At 40.7% G+C, this 24,760-nt stretch overlaps 1 protein-coding gene and 1 long non-coding RNA gene across 2 annotated transcripts; both read right to left on the bottom strand.

Annotated features, from left to right (window-relative positions):
* Positions 1 to 18,081: 18,081 nt before the first annotated feature.
* On the bottom strand, positions 18,082 to 21,902 carry LOC109199660 (Fc receptor-like protein 4). The gene is made up of 4 exons (XM_019354989.2): positions 21,895 to 21,902; positions 20,562 to 20,641; positions 18,520 to 18,798; positions 18,082 to 18,408 (listed from the first exon to the last, which is right to left on the bottom strand). The coding sequence occupies exons 1-4, from the start codon at positions 21,900 to 21,902 to the stop codon at positions 18,125 to 18,127; spliced, it is 651 nt and encodes a 216-aa protein (XP_019210534.1). The 3' UTR covers positions 18,082 to 18,124.
* A 136-nt stretch (positions 21,903 to 22,038) lies between these two features.
* Positions 22,039 to 24,760, bottom strand: LOC109199668 (uncharacterized). Its single transcript, XR_002059978.2, has 3 exons — positions 24,746 to 24,760; positions 22,241 to 22,513; positions 22,039 to 22,098 (listed from the first exon to the last, which is right to left on the bottom strand). It is a non-coding gene; the product is annotated as an uncharacterized LOC109199668 (long non-coding RNA).

Here is a 24,760-nt window from a genome sequence, read left to right on the forward strand (position 1 = left end):
AACTAAATGAGACTTTTAACTCAGTAGGGTGAGCAAAGATTGCATAAAATCAGAATCAGAATCCAAAATACTTTATTAATCCTGAAGGAAATTAAAAATTTAATTAATGTGAGAAACTAAAGCATGTTTTAACACAGTCCCAACAGGGGTGGTCTCACAGGGGCTCCATCGAGCTCTCCATCGGTGGAGGGTACTTGACCAGCCTGGAGGAGAAGCAAGAGATGGGTCCCGTGACTTACCGGCACTTAGTCCTCACAGATTGCTCACCAACAGGTTGGTGTACAGTGGGGGTGGGTTTTGATAATCGATTTATCGATTAAAATCGATTCTGGCTTGGATAACGTGATATCGATTCATTAAAATCCTGATAGGATTTTTTTTAATATAAATTTATTTTGCCCCAAATGCCAGAATCTCAGGTGAAACCTCACAAAATTTCGACAACCACCAAACAGGTAAAACAGTAATGAGAGCAGGTACACGGATTCTACACAAAGACAAACACAAAGTGCGGACCCGCGGATCAGAATCAGAGAGATGCCGCCTTTCTCACCCGACAGCAAGGACACGGCTGAAAGCCGACAGCTCGCTGATTCTGATGTTTCGGCGGGTCCGCGCTTCGTGTTCACGCCCTTTTTGTGCTGATTCTAAAGCTGTTAGTTTGATCTCTCTCCAAACAATATTGACCGAACCAGCAGCAAAAGAAGATCCAAACTACGCTTCACATAAACATCGTCATGAAATCACTCTGACTTTTACTGTTTTGCTTCCACTATGATAAAATCACACTTAATGCACAGCTCTCTCTCTCTCTCTCTCTCTGTACTTCAAGAACAGTTTCCCGTCTAAAAATCTGTTTTCTGCATTATTCGCTTGTTTTCTGCATTATTCGCTTGCTTGTTACGCACAAGTCTACTGTTGTTTACAGCGCTGTCGGCCGCTGTTTTTTCCCCTTTTACTTACTTCTGAAAAAAAACAACAATTTTTTGCCGTTTAATAGGCTACTGAACAAATTTAAACTTTTTAAAATTATGCAAAACGCTTAGCCGTGTCTCTAATAAAACCTCTGTAACTTCAGAGGTAATGTTTACATGTTGATTAATGGTTTTCTTTTGTTTTTGATGTACTGCAGAATATTTTTATAAAATCCCAGGCCAGGAAAACCACCTTCATGTTTTTCTCTGTTTTATCTTCAGCTACTTTGACACAAAGGCATCTGCTGTGACGCTCACACCTTTGATAAAGTCTTGCGAGTGTCAGCTTCCTTTTTATAGATACAAAAATATGTAAATGTACTGATCTGAATTATAATATTTCTGACTTTCTGAGGCAAAATTTCCCAGATTGAAATCGAATTGTATTGAAGATTAGTCAATTAGATTAGATCAGTCATTGGGCGTCTCAGACATAAATGTGCTGGGGCTGCAAATTGTCATCCAGGCACGCAAGCAAATTCTGTCATGTCTGCAGGGGTACTATGTCATTGTCAGAACAGACAGGGCAGAAATAAACCTTTTTATTTTTTTCCAGGAAGTCAACATTTTTCCATCTGTTCGTCTCCCTGCAGAACGATGTCCCTCTCCCTGCGTGTGACAACCTGGCAAACGCTTTTGCCTTCCCTCCATACTTCCTCCTCCAGTCATTCCTTTGCCAGGTTCAGACCAAGGAGGTGAGGTTGATCCTGGTGGCCCCACTTTGGCCCTACATGTCCTGGTTTCAGCTGTCTCACCACTCCTGGCCAGGACTCCCTTTTCTGAAGGTCCTCCTGTCCCAGGTCAGAGACTTTTCCACCTTTTCCCAGTAGGGCTCAGGCTGATAGCCTGTTGGTAGGTGTAGCTACGGGTGGACTCAAGGAGCAGAAAACATGGAGGTTTGGGGGTTAAAGTGAAGGAAATTTATTTACAGTGAAGAGCTATAAACAGGGAAGGAGTGTATTTACTCAAGCACATCTTGGTTGGTTGTAGGACTAGCCTTACTCAGGGCAGATACACATGGAGACACAACCAGGTCCTCGGGTGTCTAGCCGAGAAACTTGAGTGCAAAAGAAAATCCATCAACGCTCAACCTTTCACAAACCAAGAGGAGCAGCTTTCATCAACATTTGTCCAGGAGGGAGACAAGCTGAGGAGGAGCCCCCCAACCCCAGACCTGGGCCAGCTGAAGGTTGCCAGGGATTAGCAGATGCAAGTGGACTTGAACAGTGGCTAATTTTTCTCACAGAGATCGTAACAACTGCTCTGCGACCAGACCTCGTCCTTTGGTCTAACTCTCAAAAACTTGCGTACGTCATTGAACTGACGGCACCATGGGAGGAAGCAATTGAGGAAGCATTTGAGCGTAAGAAGCTGTGGTATGGCAGCTGAGGCAGAAGACAGACAGGAAGATCAAGGTGCGCCCGGTGGAAGTGGGGTGCAGGGGCTTTGTTGCCAGAACAAGAGCAAAACTGCTTAGAGAGATTGGGATCAGAGGACAGGCGCAATTGCAGGCTATAAGACAGGGGTGTCAAACTCAATTGCACAGGGGGCCAAAACTCAAGGCATACTTTAGGTCGCGGGCCAAACAAGATAAACATTTATTGAACACACTAAAACAATGTTTTTTTAAAACATAAATATGAATAAAAACAGACAGGAATATTATTCCAGATTAAATAAACTTAAAAAAAAAATAAACTTTAACTTTAAATATTTTGCTCTTCATAAAAATATATCCTGTCAAAATTATGCAAGTTAAAAATATGAACATGCTGCCAAAACAGAAAAAATAAATGAAAGCATACACAAGGTTGGAGCCGCATGTAGACGGAGCATTGCTTCAGGAATGGAACTAATAAACTGTGCGGGCCATTCAGTGGTACTTTGCCTTGAGTGTATCATTACACTGCAGCTCCATCTGAATCTGCACAGGTGCAGTTCAGCAAAGTCCGCTGACTTGGTTCAACATTACTTGGCATCAGGGAAAGTGAGGCAGGTTGCACTGGTGCATTTGTGACAGCTTCACTTGAAATGCCTTCACTGCATCATACATGTCCATGAACTGACAGGTTTCCTTGCTGAGCTCAAAAACTCTATTGAGAATTTTTCCCCAACTCAGCCAACGGACCTCTGTATGATATGGAATGTTGGCAAACTCTGAATTTATTTCCCACATAAAAGACTGAAATTGACGGTGATTTAAACTTTTAGCTCAGATAAAATTTATGGTTTGCGTTACGGTGATCATTACATGCTCCATTTTTAGGACTTTACCACACAGCCTTTCCTGATGTATGATGCAGTGATATGCTGTTAACTCACTGGTACAGTTCTCCTCCTGCATCTTTACTCGCATCCTGCTGACTAGTCCGCTTTTTTCACCGCACAACACCGGCGCTCCATCTGTTGTAAGTCCAACAAGTCCAACTTTTTAAAAAATGTCTTTTCCTGTTGTTGTCCCGTGCATCGAATTAATGTTCAATATTTCCTCTCCACGGATGAAGATGGCCAGCTGTGCAATGTCCATCATGTCTATACTTTCATCCACAGCAAGAGAGGATGCAATAAAGTTGTTGCTTCTTTCACACAACTGTGTTCTTAAATCAGTGGCCATCTCACAAACCCGATCAGCAATCGTATTTCTCCTCAGGCTCACATTTGCCAAAATCTGCCTTTTGTCTGGACACAAGACGTCGCACACCTTCATCATGCAGCTCTTCAGAGTGGTACCGGGCTGATTTGGCTCCTCTGCTACAATAAAACTTGCTTTCACAACAGCTTCACTTTGTGATTTTGCTCTGGTGAAAAAACAGTCTGCTGAAATGTCAGATTCTTCTTTAGCTCTTCTACTTTCTGTAGTTTCTGCTCTGCATTTAGGTTTTTCAGCTTATCCCGACGTTTTGTCTCGTAGTGCCGTCTTAAATTAAATTCCTTAATTACAGCCACATTAGCTCCACTAATAAGACACACGGGTTTGCCAGCAATGTCTGTAAACAGTCACCCACTGGCGCTGAAAGGCTCTGCTTTCAGAATCAACTTTTCTCTCCAACATTGTGAGCGGCTAGCTTCAATAACAGAAGTTTGACTTGATTGACGTGGGAATGTTCCCAGTTAGCCTAGCGTTCAGCGAGGAGGCTGCAGCGCTGCATTATGGGATCTGTAGTTTGTATATTATTAGCGCCTCATATCACCGGGCCATGCATAACAATAATAGTACATCTATATAAAATGATCTCGCGGGCCGGATATAAATGTACGCCGGGCCGGATGTGGTCCGCGGGCCTTGACTTTGACACATGTGCTATAAGAGAATTAGCTAACACTGCTGAGAGGACCAGTCACTGGCTATGGTTAAAAAGGGCTGACATCACTTGGACAGCTAAGGCAGTCGCACGATCTGATATCATCGTGTTGGTGTTGTTCCCAGATCATCATACTAAATGTTGTTCCAGGATCAACATTGCAAGTGACCAATCAGAATGTTGTGACGTCATACTTTTGCGACTTCGGGAAAAAACACCGTAAAACAAAAAACTGTACTTAAGCTGCGAGAAACCGCCTCTGTCCGCCGATCAACGGACCCTGACCCGAACCCTTTAATAAATGGTAAGCAGAATTGATATTGTCCTTGCAACATTGGAATTTCATAAATGCACGAATGACTTGGCGCGCAAAAGAATAACGTGACAACAATGTGATTGGTCACTTGCAATGTTGAACCTGGAACAACATTTTCATGATGATCTGGGAAAAACACCAACACGACGATATCAGATCATCCAAGGCAGTCAGCTAACCGGGAGAGAAAAGAACATATTCTGCTCTTTTCCCCTCTGCTCTTCTTCGCTTTTCTGGGAGGCAGTGGGGAGGTAGAGATGCCACATGGTTTATTTATTCTTTAGTCCAGCATGTGTCATCACCACAATAAAGCTACTTTTAATCTGTTTTCATAAACTGTCATACCTGCACATTTCCACTGTGCTGTGTTGACTTTAAAGAAGACGAGCGTTAGACTTCAGGCTGAAACCACGGCTGCATTTCCTCTTTTCTTCAAGGCCAAGCCAGAAATGTTGTGGTTTTGAATTTTCAGCAGATAAAAATAAACCAACAACCGTCTTTTACACACATATACTCATCACACTGTGCGCAGAGGAATGTGCAACATTAGATGTCACATATACTATCATCTATTAAGTGGCGCTGTCACTTGGTGTTTAGTTACTCCTCGGCCTCCTTTAGCAGTAATGATATCTGTAACAAATGTAGCATATTTGCAGCTCTGGAGGCCAGGATTACTGAATTGGAGACTCAGCTTCGCACCCTTCATTTACCCGTAGCTAGCCAGGCCCCTGTAGCTGGTGCAGCTAGGCCCCGCTAGCCGTTCCCCGGCAGACCCCAAGCAGCTGGGGAAAGAGGGCGGCTGGGTGACGGTGAGGAGGAAGCATAGTCCTAAACAGAAGCCCCAGGTACACCACCAACCTGTTCATGTGTCTAACCGTTTTTCCCCACTCAGCGACACACCCGCCGGGGGTCAAACTCTGGTAATTGGTGATTCTGTTCTCAGACATGTGCAGCTAGAGACACCGGCAACCATAGTCAATTGTCTTTCAGGGCCCAGAGCAGGCGACATTGAAGGAAATTTAAAACTGCTGGCTAAGGGTAAACGTAAATACAGTAAGATCATAATTCACGTCGGCAGTAATGACACCCGGTTACGCCATTTGGGGGTCACCGATTCAATATTGAATCGGTGTGCAACTTTGCCAAAACAATGTCGGACTCTGTAGTTTTCTCTGGTCCCCTCCCCAATCAGACCAGGAGTGACATGTTTAGCCGCATGTTCTCCTTAAATTGCTGGCTGTCTGAGTGGTGTCCCAGAAACAATGTGGGCTTCATAGATGATTGGTAAACCTTCTGGAGGAAACCTGGTCTTGTTAGGAGAGACGGCATCCATCCCACTTTGGATGGAGCAGCTCTCATTTCTAGAAATATGGACAAATTTATTAAACCCCCCAAAATATGACTATCCAGAGTTGGGACCAGGAAGCAGAGTTGCAGTCTTACACGCCTCTCTGCAGCTTCTCTCCTCCTGCTACCCCCCCAAAAACCCATCTCCATAGAGACTGTGTCAGCTCCCAAAAAGACAAAAAAACAAACTAAAAACCAGCAATAAACAACTTAAACATAAACAATCACAAAGAAAGAACAATACAGTATCCACATCTGAACCAAAGAGTAAAACAGTGAAATGTGGATTATTAAATATTAGGTCTCTCTCCTCCAAGTCTCTGTTAGTACATGACTTAATAATTGATCAACAAATCGATTTATTCTGCCTTACGGAAACCTGGTTGCAGCAGGATGAGTATGTTAGTTTAAATGAATCAACACCCCCGAGTCATTCTAACTACCAGAAATCTCGAAGCACAGGCCGAGGGGGCGGTGTGGCAGCAATTTTTCACACCAGCCTATTAATCAACGAAAGACCAAGACAGACTTTTAATTCATTTGAAAGCCTGATGCTTAGCCTTGTCCACCCCAGCTGTAAAACTCAGAAACCAGTCTTACTTGTTATCATCTATCGTCCACCTGGGCCTTACACAGAGTTTCTCTCTGATTTCTCAGACTTTTTATCTGATTTAGTGCTCAGCTCAGATAAAATAATTATTGTGGGTGATTTTAACATCCATGTAGATGCTAAAAAATTACAGCCTCAACATCGCATTTAATCTGTTATTAGACTCAATTGGCTTCTGTCAAAATGTAAAAGAACCCACCCACCACTTTAATCACACTCTAGATCTTGTTTTAACATATGGCATAGAAACTGAACATTTAACAGTGTTTCCTGAAAACCCTCTGCTGTCTGATCATTTCCTGATAACATTTACATTTACAATAATTGATTACACAGCAGTGGAGAGTAGACTTTATCAAAGTAGATGTCTTTCTGAAAGCGCTGTAACTAAGTTTAAGAATATAATCCACCCACAGTTATCATCTTCAATGCCCTGTACCAACATAGAGCAGAGCAGCTATCTGAACGCTACTCCAACAGAGGTTGATTATCTTGTTAATAATTTTACCTCCTCACTACGTACGACTCTGGATACTGTAGCTCCTGTGAAAACTAAGGCCTCAAATCAGAAGTACCTGACTCCGTGGTATAATTCTCAAACACGTAGCCTAAAGCAGATAACCCGTAAGCTGGAGAGGAAATGTCGTGTCACAAATTTAGAGGATCATCATTTAGCCTGGAGAAATAGTTTGCTACTTTATAAGAAAGCCCTCCGCAAAGCCAGAACATCTTACTATTCGTCACTGATTGAAGAAAATAAGAACAACCCCAGGTTTCTCTTCAGCACTGTAGCCAGGCTGACAAAAAGTCAGAGCTCTACTGAGCCAACCATCCCTTTAACGTTAACTAGTAATGACTTCATGGACTTCTTCACAAATAAAATTTTTATCATTAGAGAAAAAATTAAAAATAATCATCCCACAGATGTAATATTATCTACAGCTACTCTTAGTACCATTGATGTTAAGTTAGACTCTTTTTCTCTAATTGATCTTTCTGTGTTAACTTCAATAATTAATTCCTCCAAACCATCAACGTGTCTTTTAGACCCCATTCCTACAAAACTGCTCAAAGAAGTCCTGCCATTAATTAATTATTCGATCTTAAATATGATCAACCTATCTCTAATCATTGCCTATGTACCACAGGCCTTCAAGGCGGCTGTAGTTAAACCTTTACTCCAAAAGCCATCTCCAGACCCAGCAGTCTTAGCTAATTATAGGCCAATCTCCAACCTTCCTTTCATATCAAAAATCCTTGAAAGAGTAGTTGTCAAACAGCTAACAGATCATCTGCAGAGGAATGGCTTATTTGAAGAGTTTCAGTCAGGTTTCAGAGCTCATCACAGCACAGAAACAGCTTTAGTGAAGGTTACAAATGATCTTCTTATGGCCTCTGACAGTGGACTCATCTCTGTGCTTGTCCTGCTAGACCTTAGTGCAGCGTTCGATACTGTTGACCATAATATCCTATTAGAGCGATTAGAACATGCTGTAGGTATTACAGGTACTGCGCTGCAGTGGTTTGTATCATATCTATCTAATAGACTCCAATTTGTACATGTAAAAGGAGAGTCCTCTTCACACACTAAGGTTAATTATGGTGTTCCACAGGGTTCGGTGCTAGGACCAATTCTGTTTACACTATACATGCTTCCCCTAGGCAGTATCATTAGAAGACATAGCATAAATTTTCACTGCTATGCTGATGACACGCAGCTCTATCTATCCATGAAGCCAGGTAACACAGACCAATTAGTTAAACTGCAGGAATGTCTTAAAGACATAAAGACCTGGATGGCCGCTAACTTTCTGCTTCTTAATTCAGATAAAACTGAGGTTATTGTACTCGGCCCTAAAAATCTCAGAAATATGGTATCTAAGCAGATTCTTACTCTGGATGGCATTACCTTGGCCTCCAGTAATGCTGTGAGGAACCTTGGAGTCATTTTTGACCAGGACATGTCCTTCAACACACATATTAAACAAATATGTAAGACTGCTTTCTTCCATTTGCGCAACATCTCTAAAATTAGAAATATCCTGTCTCAGAGTGACGCTGAAAAACTAGTTCATGCATTTATTACTTCCAGGCTGGACTACTGTAATTCTTTATTATCAGGATGTCCTAAAAACTCGCTGAAAAGTCTTCAGCTAATCCAAAATGCTGCAGCAAGAGTACTGACAGGGACTAGAAAGAGAGAGCATATTTCTCCTGTTTTGGCTTCCCTTCATTGGCTCCCTGTTAAATCCAGAATTGAATTCAAAATCCTGCTCCTCACATACAAGGTCTTAAATAATCAGGCCCCATCTTATCTTAATGACCTTGTAGTACCATATCACCCTATTAGAGCACTTTGCTCCTCCTTTGTTCCTAGAGTATTTAAAAGTAGAATGGGAGGCAGAGCCTTCAGTTTTCAGGTCCCTCTTCTGTGGAACCAGCTTCCAGTTTGGATTCGGGAGACAGACACTATCTCTACTTTCAAGATTAGGCTTAAAACTTTCCTTTTTGCTAAAGCATATAGTTAGGGCTGGACCAGGTGACCCTGAATCCTCCCTTAGTTATGCTGCAATAGACGTAGGCTGCCGGGGGATTCCCATGATGCATTGAGTTTTTCCTTTCCAGTCACCTTTCTCACTCACTATGTGTTAATAGACCTCTCTGCATCGAATCATATCTGTTATTAATCTCTGTCTCTCTTCCACAGCATGTCTTTTATCCTGTCTTCCTTCTCTCACTCCAAAAGGTCGCAGGAGATGGCCCCGCCCCTCCCTGAGCCTGGTTCTGCCGGAGGTTTCTTCCTGTTAAAAGGGAGTTTTTCCTTCCCACTGTCGCCAAAGTGTTTGCTTTCATATGATTGTTGGGTTTTTCTCTGTATCTATGAAGCGCCTTGAGGCGACTTTTGTTGTGATTTGGCGCTGTATAAATAAAATTGAATTGAATTGAAATTGAATTAATATTACTCTGAATCATCATTAGCCCTACCCCACCCAAAATCCCTGAAACACCAGCAAAGTGAGACGCAGAAAAACAATTAATTTTAAATGAAAGTCAACTTTCAGATTTAGTAGGGTAAACAAAACAATTGCATAAAAATGTGGAAAAATTCAAACATGTTTTAACACACTCCTTTCATTTCGGGGGCTCAAAAGTAATTGGACAAATTAAATAACTGGAAAATAAAATGTTCATTTCTATTTCCAACAAGCCTTTCTCTGACAGCCTCCCAGGGTTGCTGTTACTCTAATAAAAACCAACAAAAAACAAATCAAAAGCAGAAGCTGTACTGACACTAGTTTGTGTCCATGAGCCTCTCTGGTGCACTTCCTGCAGTCTTGCGAGGTTCACGTTAGGGCTGTTCGATATAACGATATATATCGGATGACGATATAAAAACGTCTATCGTTTCAATTTACGCTATCGTTTGTTTCGTGTTGTCGCAAAATAAACTGTTTACGGCAATATTTTTTCATGGTTTTGATGGTCACTGTGGTGGCTATATTAATTTCTTAAAGTTCTCTCTTTCTCTTATATTTAATATAACCACACTACAGACGGACAAGCACCTGTTTTTATGCATTATGGTTAGCAACAACGACGGTAACACCATCGCGTGTCCGCTTGTTTATGTTCCACATAAACCTTTCACAATAAAGCTCAAGATCCTGTTGAAACTTTTCAAAACAAATTGAATCACGTAAAAGAGCAGATTATTAACGGATGAGATGTAAAAAAGAGCCGCGAGGTGCTAAAAAATAAACCTTAGACTCAAATGTTAGAACAGGCTTTTCCCCGCAGCACGCCGTGTAATAAATACTCACAAAGAAAACAGCGGCTGTTACAGCTTATGTCTAAAAATGTATCGTTTCATGCATCTGTTAAAACACTCGACTCCGGGTACATGACGCGCAGCTGGAAACACTTCCCGCAAGTCGAGCTGCCCGAGATTCACAGAATTTAGAGAAAATGTTACATTTGTGTGATTTATATCGTTATCAGACGATAGAATTCTTATATCGGGATATGAGATTTTGCTCATATCACACAGCCCTAGTTCACGTGGCTTGTTGGTCCTCGCTGTGGCTGAGTGGCTGTTAGCCCGATGAGTGAGAGTTTCTCCAGTCCCAGCAGGTGGTTGCCAGATGGGAAAGGGGTGATCCTCCAGCCCAACCCTGCATTCCTGCTGATGGCTCCAATCTGAAGTCCACTTGTCCCACTCAGTTGAGTTACGAACATCAACAGGAGGCAGCTGGGAGCCAGACTGCCCTGTGCCATCTCTTTACTTTGACAGAGCAAATCTTGCGTACCTGGTCATTTAGGAAGACAGACCAGCTGTTTGTCAGCTTCCACTCTGGACTTCTGGCAGACCCCTGTCTAAGTCGCGATTGTTTCACAGGGTTGTGGAGGCCATTCAGCAGGCATATGCCTCTTCAGATTTACCCCTCCCTTTCAGAGAGTCGGCACTGTGTCACAACAATAAAAAGTTATTAATCTATTCAGTCAATAATCAATAAGAAATGTTTCATCCTTTTTAAAAATCACTTTGTCTTTAGACACAGTTACATTTACAACACACAGGGATTTTTTTTATTCTTCTGCAACATGCTGTGATGTAAATAATAGACTCTGATGTCAAAGTCTTTATCCTTTATCGTCACAACTCTGGGGAATATTTAACACTTACCCAAGCAGAATTAATCATTTCAGTAAATAACTAAATTGTGCCCTCTGTTGACTACCAGCTCTAAACACAACCCAGTGTTTATATTGGAGAGTTGTTTTTGTATGAGAAAGGTGGAGAAAGACAAGGATTTGACTGCCTGAAGTTACACAAAGAAAAAATATATATTTATATGTGGTTTTGTGGGCAGAGAGAGTGACAGATTCTCTCATGATTTCTTAATTCAAATAAACTTTTCCACTGACTTGATGTGATTCACAGAATACACATATTACTCAGGGACAGGGACCCAAGAAACAGTGCAACAGTAAATTATTTATTTATTTTATTTTAAAGAAAATTATTAACCTATGCCCATAAATGTGAAAGAGAGTTCTATATGTACATGCAGCTAAATTTGTTTAGGTTCAACAATACAAACAGACACGTGTAATAATAGTTGCTCACCTTTATTGTAAGACAAGGATATGACTGATAGTAAAGAGGGAAGCATCTACAGTACACACAAACTGCTACTTATGCTGATGATTGATGCAGAGCTTTAGTTCTCTGTGATATTCTGTCTCTATGCAATCTTTCATATGAGATTTATCACATGTACAAGTTATCTTTTCCTTTAACTGCAGCCTGTGACAGCAGCACATAGAGACACATACTTTACAGTCCTCTGTGTCAGATACATGCAGACTGCTGTCATGCTCTGTACTCTTAGTGACCGCTTTGAAAATAATACTCACAAAGATAATCTTGTGAACATCTGTTTATTTTAGGTTTTCATGGCAACACAGTTACAAACTGTTTAAGTGGTTGTTCTGTTAGTTTGTGGATAATCTCATACAGGAAACACAAATCAAACAAAAATCAAATATAAAATATTAAAATGTAAAAAGGTTTTATTTCTACCTTCTAACTACAGAAGCATAAAATAATCAGAGACACAAAAATATACATGAAATACATTCAAATGTATTCACTGCCTATGATATAATTCTTATTTATATAATGTACGAGATCTTTAGACAAACACAGTTAAAGTATTTGTTGGTCCCATATCAGTATTTACTTGTGAAACACTGCAAACACTGACTTTAAGTTGTGCTGTCAGATACTAAAGATCACATATTTCACACTTTGTTCTCACTTGCTGTTGGAACATGTTAGATACATTCAAGGTTTATTACAAAATCTTTATAAAAAAAAACTGAATATAAAGAGCACGACTATTAAATAGGAATACACCTGCATTTGTTTTATGCTATAAGAGAGCAATATGTCTATATGATATAATGATTTAATATTGTAACTGTACATAAAGCTGAGCATGTCTGATATTTGGGCAGCAGAGGAGCAAGAGTGGCTTCATAAAAAGCTTCTTCTTGGCTTTGCTGCTACAGCTCTCCTCACTGACCTGTAAGACAAGCACAAAAAGACAAAGTGATTTCCAACATGTAAAGATATTATGAGCTGAAGACATTTAATAATGTGAAGAATAAATCAGCCTGCATGGCAGCAGAATTACTGAGAGAGCTTCCTGATGTGACTTCAGAATAAACTGCTGCATCAGCTGCAGGACTTGATTTTCCTGTGAATGAAGAGAAGATCATTGAAAACAATAATACAGTATAATGATGTAATGACACATTCAAGTACAAACACTGAATGAGACTGTTGTGACTGTACCTGCAGCTCCTGTCTTCACATTAGTGTAAACAGCACTCTGCTCTGGTTTATGATGCTTCCCTGTTAAGATGATCGAATCCACAAAAGAAAAATTATTAACACATTTTTAAACATTTAAAAACTTTCCAGGCTTTTCTTCTACGTTGTATATGTTTGGTGTACTCACGCTTAAAGTTTTCCAGTTCAATATTAGAGTAAATGACATCTGGGGGTTTATCTGCACCTGAAATGTTCATATTTTAGTTACACAATTGTAAACCAATGACATGGTGCCAGTTTCCTTAAATTCAAAGACAGTTTCATCTCTAGCTGCTCTGTGCTTTTCACATGATATACTGCACCAGTGTTTCAGTGGCTCACACATGAAAACCAACATGACACAATTTTCAAAGATAAATGCAAAAACAGAAAAACCTTTTAGAGAGTTTTAATTAGTTGTGTTTAAATCAACACCAGGACTATCAGATATTTTCAGACCATTGTTACATGTGTTTCTTCGCCACCAAAAGAATGCAAAGAAACAACAAACAAACAATAGCATTTGTGGATTTTTTCAGTTGAGTTAAAGATACATTCAGGTTATAAAATCCTGTTTGTGTCTGATCTTTTGTGCATGTAGTCAGTTGGTTATTTGGATGTTGGGTGGCTGTGGTTAACGGGTGGCTGTGGCTCAGGTCATCCGGTAGAGCAGATCAGCTACTGATCGGAAGGTTGGTGGTTCCATCCTTGGCTTCACCAGTCTACATGCCAGATATCCTTGGGCAAGATACTAACCCCAAGTTGCTCTTCGATGCGTTCATCGGAGTGTGAATGTAGCTTAGTTTATACTTGAGTTTAGAAGTGCTTGTATGAATGGGTGAATGAGGCATGTTGTATAGAGCGCTTTGAGTACTCCGGGAGAGTAGAAAAGCGCTATATAAGAATTAGTCCATTTACCATGTTTGTCCAACTGGATTTTAATAAAAACTACAGAGCACAAACTGAACCTACATCAGGTTAATGAAGATCTGGAAAGACCAGATGGGGGAAGACAAGTGTCCTAGGATCAGCTGCAGGGGGCAGTAGGGAGACAGGCAACAATGTGTAGCAGGTATCTTCCTGCCTGTGCTTCCTTCAAGGTCCCTGAATGGTTGACCCGGGTTTTGATGTTTTGGATTCTCTGGTTTAATATTTTTGATCATTCTTGGTTTCATAGTTTTATCTTTTTTATATTGTTGACATTAGGGCTTTGATTGTCTACGGTCTCATGTGTCTTACTCGAGGTCTCAGTGTGAGTCATATCCTGTTTTATTCTCCCCTGTATCTTGTGTCATTCTGTTAACCTGTTTTCCATTAGTAACTAAAACACAGTTTTCAGGGTTTTCCATCAGATCATAGAACTATTTTAGTACTTACTCAGCCGGAGTTCCAAGTGATCCGAGGTGATCCCAAAATGTGACGTCAGTAGCGTACATGCCGATTGACTGGTCAGTGGCATCACGTGATGAGTTACGAGAGCTTCTTGTTGATACAAAAACGCCATTTTTGAAACCTGGCAACCCAGAAATGGCTACACAAGCAACACAGTGGTCCCCGAGTCTTTAGAAAGCCACAGACCGAGCAGCAGGTATATCATCGCCATGATGTTCACCTTTGTTGTATCATCTGTGACACATACATTGTGACATGGGATGCTCGGCCTTGTCACTAAGACGATGACCACGCACATTAGGTGGTACTTGAGCGTGATGGAAAACCAGTCGATCTGAGTAGGTACTAATGGAAAAGAGGTGTTGGTTATCACCAGCTGAGTTCACACCTGTTACTCAGTTTGTACTCAGTCTCATTATCCTGTGTTTTATAAACTGCCTCAGTTTTTCTTTTGTCACGATCCTGGGTCTTATGACCCAGTGTTTTGAGTTTTAGTTTATTTTGATGTTTATAGTATATGGTTAAGCTCATTAGGTTTTCTAGTTCATTTGTTATTAGATTCCCCTTGTGTCTTCCAACCCCTGTGAAGTCTCCCTTGCCCTTCATGTGTTTCATGTCTGTGAGTCTTATGTTGTCAAGTTCAGGTTGTCATGTCTGTGTCTCATTATGTTTCCTGTTTTATGTTGAAGGGGTCCTGTGTTCCTATGTTCAATGTGTTTAGTTTTACTCTCCCCTTGTGACGTCGCTATGTTCATGTGTGTCAGCTGTTTCCCCATGTGTTCCCACTTCCCTCAGCCTCCTGTGTGTATTTAGTCCGTGTGTTTTCAGTCATTCCTTGTCAGGTCGTCTGCTCATCCACATCACAATCTCAGGTATCCATGTCAGTTCACCATGTTTAAGGTTTTTTCATGTTTAGTTTTAGTTCACCCAGTTTAGGTTATTGTTTAGTTTCACCTATGCCCTTTGTTTGTACCTTGTTTCCTAGCCTCAATAAATGGCTTGTTTTTTGTTAAATCCACGTCACGTTCAGTTTTTGGTCTGCGTTTGAGTCCTCTCTTGCAAACACATACAGTCTGCTTCAGCCAGACTGTGACACCTTTGCTTTTTCTCACATCTTTCCTCATAGTTTGTTTTCCTAAGATTTGTAGAAATGTGGTTTCCAACTTAAAAAAAAAACTCAGTACAAATCCAATTTAAGTTCTGCAATAAAGTTGTCATTTAGTTTACTAACCCTGAAAGATTCCTAATGAAATATGAATAATAATAACAGAAAAGAGGCTCTTACACTTGGACTGTCTGCAGCGATACAACAAGAGCAGGAGAATAATAATGAGAGAGACTCCACAAACCAGTCCAACCATCAACCACACAGGAGATGAAGAGCTGTCAGCTCCTGACACAGTTACTGTAACCACAAATAGCAATTAATTATTATTAAACTTTATAATTCATATTTCATGACAATTTCATGAAAGGTCTCAGAAAATTGAACCAGTTCACTTCAAGCCTTAAAACAAAACTCCATCAACTGTTTTGATCCTGCTCACCTTTAACTGACATCCAGCTCTGTGCTGACTCTCTTCCTGAGTACTGACACTTGTAGAAACCTTCATCAGACTTTGACACTGCAGAGATCTTCAGCTCCCCTCGGGTATCATTTTGAATAAGTTTGTCATTGTGATAGAAAAACACATTGGAAAGTATTTTTTGTGTTCTCAAACTGCAGCTCAGACTAACAGAAGCTCCCTCAGTCACAGGATGAACAGGACTCACCAGGATAGGACCATTACCATCATCTGTGACACAATCACACACAATTGTTTCAGTCACTTCAGCTGGTGCACACTTTTAGAAAAAGCTGACAAACAATAATAAGAACAGATTGTACAAATGTTTTTCATCATGAAGATCTGATCTTGTGTATTTAAAAACTGCTGTATGTGTAATATTTTCCCCACATAAATTACTTCACATACAGCAAAACTGGGACAGATGTTCATGTGACGTTTAAATCATTAAAATCCAAGAAGTAAATGTATAATAACATACTCTGTACAGTGATGTTGACTGCACTGCTGAACTCTCCTGATCCAGACTCACACCAGTACACTGCAGTATCTGACTTTGATGTATTGATGTTACATGTGGATCCAGTCATTCTCCTACAGTCAGAGTACAGTCGGCCGTCCTCAGAGAACTTCCTCACTCTCCACTCAGTGAAGTTTCCCTCACAGGTCAGTGAGACAGAGTCAGAGGTGAAGTGTTGCACTCTGTCAGGACTCACTGTGAGAGACGCTGCTGAATGAACATCTGGAAACAACATGCAGTGAAGAGACAAAGATCACAGATGTTAGGATTATAAAACTAGAATTAGAAAACAAGACACAACTTATTAAAGAGAATCAAACTGACCTGCAGACCAGAGAAACTTTGGTTGACTGTGATCAGTGTGATACTCTGGGTCTCCTCTTCCAGCTCTGCACACATATCCTGCTGTGTGTGTCTGTCCATGAATGATGTAGGAGTCCTGTGCAGTCCCACTGCCATCAGGTAGCAGCTCATAACTGGAGGATTTCTCTGATAGATCAGGAACAGCTTTATACCAGTAGAAGCTCCATCCTGCAGACGGATGTTCAACCTCACAGTTCAGAGTTACTGAGGCTCCAGGACTCAGCCATGATGGAGACACAGTGAGGACAGGACGGGGTTTATCTGTTCAACAAAGATTTTCTCTCAATGTTTCGTCTCTTAACTCTGAATTCAATGTCACTAAAATGTTGACTCACAAATATTTATGATGAACTTTAAGAGTAGGGATGGATATCGTTTAGGTTTTATCCGATACCGGTGCCAAACCGGTACTTTTGAAACGGTGCTGGTGCTTAAACGGTGCTCAAACCGGTGCTTAAAGAATGGAGAACACAAAATTGGTCCAAAAACCTCTCATGTTTAACTGTTTTCCACTTTTTCTTTGGTCATTTTAGCCTTTTTGGCCAGGGTGAAGGGAGCATCTGCCATCAAACAAGAAGACAGCCACATTTAACTACGACGGTGTTTGCTAGTTCACCTTACATGCATTAATGTAATAACGTGGTTAGCGTACTCAACGTTAATTACACACGAACAACATTAAGCTACTCACGCAGAGAAGAACGGCTGCTGCTGCCATCATCATCCTCATCATTTCTGCTACGCTGACAGGGCTAGGGGCCAGGACTCTACTCTTCGGGTTTTTGGGGGATGTTGCTAACTCCGGGTCCGATAACAGGCACCACACCCGCAGTAGATGTGCACGGTGTGAGGTCTCGCAGCAAGCTATCAAACACGGCGCATTTCTCTGCTTTAAAAAAAAACGCTATGCATTGCCAGGTGTTTCATCAGATTTGAGGTGTTACCTCCTTTGACAGTATCACAGTATCAGCTTAAAGCACTTGTTGCAGGCTGCTGAGTTTGCATCTTTTGCTGTGAAGTACAGCCAGACTTTTGACCGCTTCGCCTTGGGCATTTTTAATCTGTAGCTCTGCTCTAAAAGAACGTACGTACCTGGCCCCGCCTACTATCCTCGGAAACGTAAAATGATTGGCTAGAATTGGCTCAGGAAAAAAAAAAAAAAGCACCGAAATAAAGCACCGAAATGTGCGCTGCTTTTCGGTCTGGTTACTACCGTTTATGTCAGAACCGGTGCCATGCCATCCCTATTTAAGAGTGACACTATCTAAACATGTCAAATATCTCAACTTGTACTAATAAAAACACATTTTTACAAACTGTTTCTATTTCCAGGTTAAATGAACTATGACTCTACTTACTGTCAGAAACTGTCAGTGTGACTGAATCACTCCACTCTGTTGTTTTATGCTGTGAACTTTTCATTCTGCCCTTACAGCGATAGTTTCCACTGTTGGATGATGAAGCAGATCTAATCCTGTATTCATTTTGATTTGGAGCTTTTATCATGCTGTTTGTTTCCCACTCATAATCCCACTCAGTGTCTCCTCCATGGATCTCACATCTGACAGTGATCGTCTCTCCTCTGTATATCTCAGACCAGTTTGGATACAGAGTCACAACAGGCCTGTTTGACACTGTTAATGTTCAAGAAAGTACAATAAAAACACATGAAGGTCATAAATGTTAATGCCTTTTGTTCTTCATCTTACTCCTTAATCAGGAATTTGACTTCATGTTAAACTCACCAGTTTTCCCAATCCTGACTGACTGGCTGTCCTCTGTGTAGTAAACTGGGTTTCCTCTTCCTCCTCTGCACCTGTAGAGTCCTTCCTGTGAGACACTGATTTGTCCATTTGAGTGGAAAACTGCATCTTGTGTGGTCAGGGCTTCAGAGGATTTCTCATCTCTGTACCAGTAGTATTTCCATCCAGATGATGATGATGGGTTCACAGAGCAGGTCAGGGTCACACTGCCCCCTACTGGAACAGCTGTGTTATCAGCTCTCAGTTTGGCCTTTGGCTTATCTGCAGTTCAGTTTAGACAAAGAACAAAAGAATCAAACCAGAATCAAACCAGTTGAAATAACTTGTTGTAAATATGGAAATAATCAAATGAGCCATTGGTGCATATGTTTATAGTATTATAGAAATATTGCGAAAAATAATTTAATTATTAAAGTATCAAAAAGAGTAATAAGAGTAATATTACAACTAAGTAGATGCAGCCATTGTTGGAAACTGGAATTTGTCGAGCCGCGCTATGAATTCTGGGATAGGTTGGGCCACGAAGGATACACTCGACCCAGTCTTAAAATTCAGGGAAATAAAGGACACATTTGGAGCAGCCTTCAAACTCTGACAGCCTTCGTTCCCAGGCTGTGACACAATCGGCCTTCAAACGCAGCCTCTAAAGGATGCAGCTCCTGAATTGAGACATAGCATGGCATTGAGGGCGGTGCTGCGTGCAATGACAAAGTTAGCTTGTTTTGATGTATTTCCAAAAACTGAGTTTAGACTTTTCATCAAGAAAAAAATCTCAGTTTGTGATTGTAAGCAAATTGGTAAGACAGGGTAATGTTTCAGTGTGAAGCTGCAGGACTGCATTTTGTTTTCTGCAGCAGGTGTAAGTATTTAGTTAGAGTGAGGCTAACCCAGCTGCTAATAAGGACTACTGTAGACTGCTGTTTTGTTAACTTTGTGGAACTTAAGAATAGGGCTGGGCCATATCATACCGTTCACGGTAATACCGGTATAATGTTGGGCAACGATAATAAAATTAAATACCGCATTAGAATATGGTTAATACGCGCATGCGCAGTGCCATTGTTTTCATACGCACATGGCGGTGACGGAGAACGAGAAGAGTGAAAGTGGATCGTTGAATGAAATGGATGAACCAGAATTGGTTTGTAAAAATGCTGCAACTTCAGTGGTGTGGAACTGGTTTAGCTTTCGTCCGTCAGATACACAACGAAGCACTATTTTTGGTAGAGCATGCTAGCGGGCCGTCGTTATTACCGAGTTTTTTGGGAAAATATGACACATTTAGAATCAATCCTTTGATTTTTCTGAAAATCGACAGTGCCCCTTATAATCCCGTGTGCCATGAATTCTGGTTGTGTTTACTGACCTCAAACCGATTTTATGTGGTACACGGTGCTCGAAAATCTGTCAAATGTTTCAGTACGACTTTGCTAAGCTACGAAGCCGCACCGCTTGATGGATTGTCGGAGCATTACGGCTATCGTAGGCAGGAACCTCGTGGAGTGATACGTACTGTGCTTCAACATAATATTACCGTATTGTGTGTGTATAACCTCTTTTTAAGTTTTGTGGATATTATACATGGTTATGCTGAGGATATGTCGGCCAATTTCCACTGGAAATGCCTTTTGGTTAAACTGTCAGCGAGGAATTTGCATTTGGACTGTTAATTTTTTTATAACTTTAATGCACATAAAAAACAGCTGCTTGTTTAAGTGAAAATACACTGATGGTTTTTTTTGCACTAATAAAGTTGTGGAGTTGTAAAGTATTTTGTCTAGTGTCAATTATATCGTCAGTTATATCGTTATCGCAAATTGTCAAATGTATATTGTGATAAATAGTTTCGGTCACATCGCCCTGCTCTACTTAAGAAGTTGCAGAGGATCGTTACCAGACTGGATAATGACAGACGGACTCCAGATAGTCACTCTGAGTGCCTGAGTCGCTCAGAGTACCTCTGGCAATGTGGGAAAGGAAAACAAATATTTGAAATATCTGTGGACCACGTGGAGATTACGCACCTTCATCATCTCTGTGCTGCTGTATTCTGAACGCTGGGTGCTTCTCGAGGAGCTGAAGACAACCTGTTAGCTGGACTAATCTGGTGAGTGTTGCACATTTTCACAAGGTACTGAGGTTCAATTTATTGTTTTGCTCTTTGACTGCAGAGACTGAAGATGAAGATCTTATTGGATTGCTACGTTCTCCAGCATCAGTACAGGCCTGCAACATACGGTGTATTTGTGCCGGTTGTTCCTATAACTGACGATTTACACTGTATGTGGGGATTCATGCACAGTTGGTAACTTGCTGTGGTTTTGTTTTGTCTGAATACTAAAACCTGCCATTTTATTGTATTATTATTTTTCATAATTTTGCCTTACTAAAGGAGGGTTGCTATGGTCTATTTTACATTGTGTATGGTGTAATTTACTGCACTGTTATACACTAGTGTTCATTTTAGCAGGTAAAGCTGCTTTTAGAGGTAAGTTTAAGTGATCCAAATCAGAGAAGTTCATTTACAATAAGCAGTGTGAGATTGTTATATTATCTTATGCTACATTATACCCCTAATTAAAGATTGTGAAATCATTATGTAGTTTTAGTTTGCATTATTCTCCTGACTTAGAAGAAGGTGATAACTATTACAGTTATTAAACTGATTTGTATTACATTAGCCTGCTGATTTATTGTGAATAAATGATATTGTTTTATGATGCATTATACTGCTGAGTTATAAGAAAAACTGTTTTCAAAGACTCATCACCTTATTTGTCTGATTAGAAAAGAACAGAACATACTGCACAAGAAGCCAAGGTCAAAACGTACACTCACTGAGAGAGAGAAAGAATGTGGATGTTTTGGTTTTATGATTTTGGAGGGGGGCTGAAGCTATAAGAATGTGAGAAACGCTCAGACACGTTGACGTCAGGCGGACACCCTCCCGCACTCATCTCCCCTCCGGATGGTTTATGCTCAAAAGTGTTGTATGGAATAATAAGAATTATATGGAATAAAGAGATTGTTGATTGAGCATTTATACACTGAGTGTTGTCCTTCCTTCAACCTAAATGAGGGTTACATCATTCTCTGTTGAATGCTAATGATTTTACATTTTAACATCCTCAATTGAGGATGTTATCAATTATATTTTAACATCCTCTTTCTGTTTGCACAGTGAGAAAAACTGTTGTCCTGAGCTGCCTGCAGACAGCTGGATCATTGTTGGAGTTTTCCTGTTAAGACAGATGTAAACATTAAACATTAAATGTCAGCATGAATCATGGTCCAACTCACATGAAACTGTCAGTCTGAAGGCATCACTCCATCCTGTTAAGAGATAGTCACTGCTACCCCGACATCTGTAGTCTCCACTGTGGGACACTGAAACTCTGCTGATCCTGTATTCACTGGATGTTGGAGGGCTGTTTGTGTTGGGTGCTGTCCATTCATATTTCCACACCTTTCCTTCACCTCCCTGAATCTCACATCTGAGAGTGATTGTCTCACCAGTGAATATCTGAGACCAGCTGTGCTGCAGTTTCACAGCAGCCAAAACTGTTCAACAAACAAATCAACACAAATATTTTAAAACAAATCAACAGTAAACAAAAACAGATTTAAAAAAAATATAGTTAGAAAGTCGTACTTTAATAAAATCTTAAGTTTGTTTTAGTTCACAACAAAACTTAACCCTCACCTTGTTTCTGAATTGTAACTGGAGCACTGTCCTCTGTGGAGAAAACTGGATCTCCTCTCCCTCCTCTGCAGTAATAGATGCCTCCTTCTGAAATACTGATAGTGTGCTCTGATGTTCCAGCTCCTATTTTCTGAGCTCCAGAAAACTGTGAATCACGTCTGAACCAGTCAAACTTCCAGCCAGCAGAGCCCTCCACAGAGCAGCTCAGTGTCACACTGCCCCCTGCTGGTATGACTGAACTTTGTGCTGTCAGTGTGGCTCTGGGTTTACTTGCTGTTGAGTTTACAGGAAAAGATAAACATCAGATTGCCACTTGCTTCAGGAAGAACTGTGTATAAGAAGAATAACAAAAATTAACATGAAAAAAGAAAAATTCAACAAATTTCTAATATTTGGATTTCAATAAGTGATTCTTTCCTTCATGGCAAAATTTCCCCAAAAATTTAAATCAGAAAAATAAAACAGTTTCGGCTTTCTGTTTGTTGGAAGGCTGACAGAACTAACTGACTGATTAAAAACTTGAGAGAACTTATCCAGATAATCTGGATGAAAAATCTTACATGATAGCGTCACTGGGATGCAGTGTTGGGTAAGTTACTTTAAATTAGTAACTTAGTTACATTACTAGTTACTTCTCTAAAAAAGTAACTCAGTTACTTCAAGTTACTCGTTACTTTCAAAGTAACTAGTTACTAGGGAAAGTAACTTTGGTTTTACTCAGAATTCTCTTGTTAATGTGTTGCTTCCGTAACTGGATACCCAGCCAGACTGCCAGTCTTCTAGCTTGCTTACTTGCCACAAGTGCACTGTGCCACCTACCAATAGAAAGGAAAAAATAATGTGCACATTTCCACGAGAGAAATCCCACGCCTGGACCGTCGTTGACCGCCGCCATGATTCTAGCCTGCTTTTTACATCCAACACAAAAACTGCAGTCGTGTTGCTTTTGATTGTACTCAGAACTTGGAAATTCTGCCTTCTGAATAGGAAGATGTAGGCAACACCAGACTGCAGATGAGCTGCATACAGAGCTGGACTGGGACAAAAAAAATCGTCCCGGGCATTTTGACTAGAGACCGGCCCGCCATTATAGGAAAAATCATAAAGCCTTTGAATGAAAATAAACACTGTTGTGACAGTGATGTACACTGTTCTGATGGTATATATGTATCAATCTATCAATTGTTTGTTGTAAGACTCAGATAATTATTTTTTTAAAAGCTAGACATTTTAAATGAGAATAAGAAAGAAAAGTATTTCTTTGTGCCCCCCTTTCCCTGTTAATGCCCTACCTGGCCCCCTGGCAACACTTTGCTAGACCCGCCCCTGCACAGTTACCAGCTGTCAGCTACGTAGAAAAGGATGCTGGTGTTATTTGTCTCTCAGAAACAGTTCATAACTTCCCTTCAACTCATTCATGTCACCTAAAAGGTAAACCTGTTTCTACATCACCTGTTCAGCTCTGATGATTCAGTAAGGACATCTCCTGGTTTCATCTGCATGTTTCCCTCTCACCAGATAACCAAACCGATATCATGACCAGCAGCTTTACAGCTGTGGCTCCAGCAAACATCAGCTGATACTAGAAATTAATATTAAATAAATTCTAACAACAGCTGATCAAGCTTAAACGTGCTGCTGTTGTTTAACGCGACATCCGCTGGTTTCCTCTTTCTGGCGCAAAGTGGGCGATAAATAAACAAGAGAGAAAAGCCGATCAGCTGATCATTGATCAGTTTCGTGATTGAAGTAGAAACAGGAGAGGAGAGAATGAGAGAAGAAGAGGCAGCTGTGCAGCTTCAGCTTTGTGTCTTTTTCATTGTAGCTGAAGTCCGGGACAAACTGTGTTCCTTTTCACCTCAGTACGAAACGCGTAATATTTTCTCTGAATACGAGACGATTCTGTTTTTTACAGGACAGTTGGCAACTCTAATAATTAACGTATGAACAAAATAAAGTTCAACATCAGTAACATAGCACCCACCCAGCTGTATAGAAACTCCGTCATGCTAGCTAGCACCCAGTACGAAAATGTCAGCATACCGAAAATAAACTCCACCTAAACTTGGTTTATATCTGACTCCGATAGACTGCAGGTCATAACTTCTTACCTGAAGTTCAGTTCACCTGACACGCGGACCGGCGGCCGCTTCGGGTCTCTCCTCTTGCCTCCCTTTTCCTTCATCCACCTGCTGGCTTCCACCACTTGCTAATGTTATTGAATCTGCGGAAGCTCCGCGATATCCACCACACGAAGTAACGAGTAACGAGCCTATCTAAATCCCAGTAACGAGTAACGCGTTCCTGGTTTTGGCATAATAACTAGTTACCGTGCTCGTTACCACAATAATAACGTAGTTACTGTAACGCGTTACTTAATAACACGTTAGTCCCAACACTGCTAGGATGATATCACTCCACTCTATGAATGTCAAAAATGTTAATACATTTGTTCTTCATTTGTCTCCTTAATCAGGAATTTATTTGACTTCATGTTAAACTCACCATTTTTCCCAATCT

This window comes from Oreochromis niloticus, unplaced genomic scaffold, assembly GCF_001858045.2.
Source record: "Oreochromis niloticus isolate F11D_XX unplaced genomic scaffold, O_niloticus_UMD_NMBU tig00006606_pilon_6612427-7070595, whole genome shotgun sequence".
Classification (NCBI taxonomy): domain Eukaryota; kingdom Metazoa; phylum Chordata; class Actinopteri; order Cichliformes; family Cichlidae; genus Oreochromis; species Oreochromis niloticus.

Excerpts from the sequence above, each read along its gene's own strand:
- LOC109199660 (XM_019354989.2), bottom strand. Across the intron at positions 18,799-20,561 it reads GCAGCACAGAGATGATGAAG|ATAAGCCAAAGGCCAAACTG; the intron begins GTGCGTAATCTC and ends ACTGAACTGCAG. Across the intron at positions 18,409-18,519 it reads AGTCAGGATTGGGAAAACTG|TGTCAAACAGGCCTGTTGTG; the intron begins GTGAGTTTAACA and ends GAACATTAACAG.